This window comes from Austrofundulus limnaeus, unplaced genomic scaffold, assembly GCF_001266775.1.
Source record: "Austrofundulus limnaeus strain Quisiro unplaced genomic scaffold, Austrofundulus_limnaeus-1.0 Scaffold607, whole genome shotgun sequence".
Taxonomy (NCBI): Eukaryota; Metazoa; Chordata; class Actinopteri; order Cyprinodontiformes; family Rivulidae; genus Austrofundulus; species Austrofundulus limnaeus.
In genome coordinates this window covers 203000-205004 of record NW_013953009.1, presented here as the reverse complement: position 1 = coordinate 205004, position 2005 = coordinate 203000, and the positions used below count along the sequence as shown (strand labels likewise).

General features: G+C 38.4%; 1 protein-coding gene across 1 annotated transcript in view; it reads left to right on the top strand.

The window, feature by feature from the left end:
- utp20 (UTP20 small subunit processome component) overlaps window positions 1–2005 on the top strand; it is a gene marked incomplete in the record, with an annotated part of 32575 nt that overhangs the window by 25249 nt on the left and 5321 nt on the right. Inside the window, 4 exon segments of the mRNA XM_014027005.1 lie at window positions 321–468; window positions 547–663; window positions 735–905; window positions 1007–1138. Coding sequence (XP_013882459.1) covers window positions 321–468; window positions 547–663; window positions 735–905; window positions 1007–1138 — 568 coding nt within the window.

The following is a 2005-nucleotide window of genomic DNA, read 5'->3' as shown; positions in this document are numbered from 1 at the left end:
TAAATGTATCAACAGCTAGATAAAGTTGCAGAACACTAGCTAATAGCTAAATGTATCAACAGCTAAATAAAGTAGCAAAACACTAGCCAAAAGCTAAATGTATCAACAGCTAAATAAAGTAGCAAAACACTAGCTAATAGCTAAATGTATCAAAAGCCAGATGATAATAGCTAAACACTTGCTAACAGCTTAATTTATCAACAGCTAGAGAAAGTAGCAAAACACTAGCTAAAAGCTAAATGTTTCAGTGGTTATTTAAAAGCAGCAAGTGTTAAAAGGATTTGAAAAATGAAAGCTAAAAGATTTTTCTCCTCTTGCAGAGAGAAGTTGTCAGCCGAACCTCCTCCTGATCCCCGGCTGCCTCCTCCCAGCTGCCTCCTCCTGCCTCCGACTCCAAAGAGAGGAGGACAGAAAGCTCTCGTCAGCAGACGCACCAACATGCACATCCTGGTGGACGCTGGCCTCAAGGTGCTCTTAGTTTTTTTAAACATTGTGTGGTGGTGCAGGTTGTGTCTGAACACAGGAGTTATTCTGTGTCTTCTTCAGCTGCTCCACCTGAGTYTGAAGAAATCTAAAGTGAATTCATCAGAACCGGCTGCCCTGGAGATGCTGGATCCTTTCGTTCTGCTGCTGCTCGACTGCCTCGACTCCATGCACRTCAAGGTACACACGTTTGATGTTTTAGTACCTCTGCATGTGATCTGCAGAGTAAATAACCAGCGCCGCCCTCCCAGGTGATCACAGAGGCTCTGGTAGGGATCACCTGGCTGCTGAAGTTCCCTCTGCCAGCGGTGGAACAGAATGCYGAGCGCCTGACCAAGCAGCTCTTTGTCCTGCTGAAGGACTACTCAAAGGCTGGAGCCGCCCGCGGAGAGAACTATCTGCTGGTCCAGAACTGCTTCAAGGTACTTTAAACAAGAAATAAAACCCTTAAACCTAAGTTCAGATCCTAAACATAAATGCTAAACACTGATCGATACTATTCGGTAACCAAAACATGTTTCAGGCCATGACTGTTCTGGTAAAAAACATCAAAAGCAACAAGATCTCAGAGACCCAGCTGCAGGTGCTGCTGGGATACGCTGAGGAGGACATCTACGACCAGTCGCGCCAGGCCACCGCCTTTGGTCTACTCAAGGTAACTCAAGAGACAGAGAGGAACTTATCAAAAGATAGATAAATGTAGCAAATGGATAGCTAAAGGAATAGCTAAAGGCTAAATGTTTCAAAAGATAGATGAAGGTAGTAAAAGAATAGCTAAAGGCTAAATGTATCAAAAGATAGAAAAAGGTAGTAAAAGAATAGCTAAAGGCTAAATGTTTCAAAAGATAGATAAATGTAGCAAAAGGATAGCTAAAGGCTAAATGTATCAAAAGATAGATAAAGGTAGTAAAAGAATAGCTAAAGGCTAAATGTTTCAAAAGATAGATAAATGTAGCAAATGGATAGCTAAAGGAATAGCTAAAGGCTAAATGTTTCAAAAGATAGATAAAGGTAGTAAAAGAATAGCTAAAGGGTAAATGTATCAAAAGATAGATAAATGTAGCAAAGGGATAGCTAAAGGCTAAATGTATCAAAAGATAGATAAATGTAGTAAAAGAATAGCTAAAGGCTAAATGTATCAAAAGATAGATAAATGTAGCAAAGGGATAGCTAAAGGCTAAATGTATCCAAAGATAGATAAATGTAGCAAAGGGATAGCTAAAGGCTAAATGTATCAAAAGATAGATAAATGTAGCAAATGGATAGGATAGATAAATGTAGCAAATGGATAGCTAAAGGCTAAATGTATCAAAAGATAAATGTAGCAAAAGAATAGCTAAAGGCTAAATGTATCAAAAGATAGATAAATGTAGCAAAAGAATAGCTAAAGGCTAAATGTATCAAAAGATAGATAAATGTAGCAAAAGAATAGCTAAAGGCTAAATGTATCAAAAGATAGATAAATGTAGCAAAATAATAGCTAAAGGCTAAATGTATCAAAAGATAGATAAATGTAGCAAAA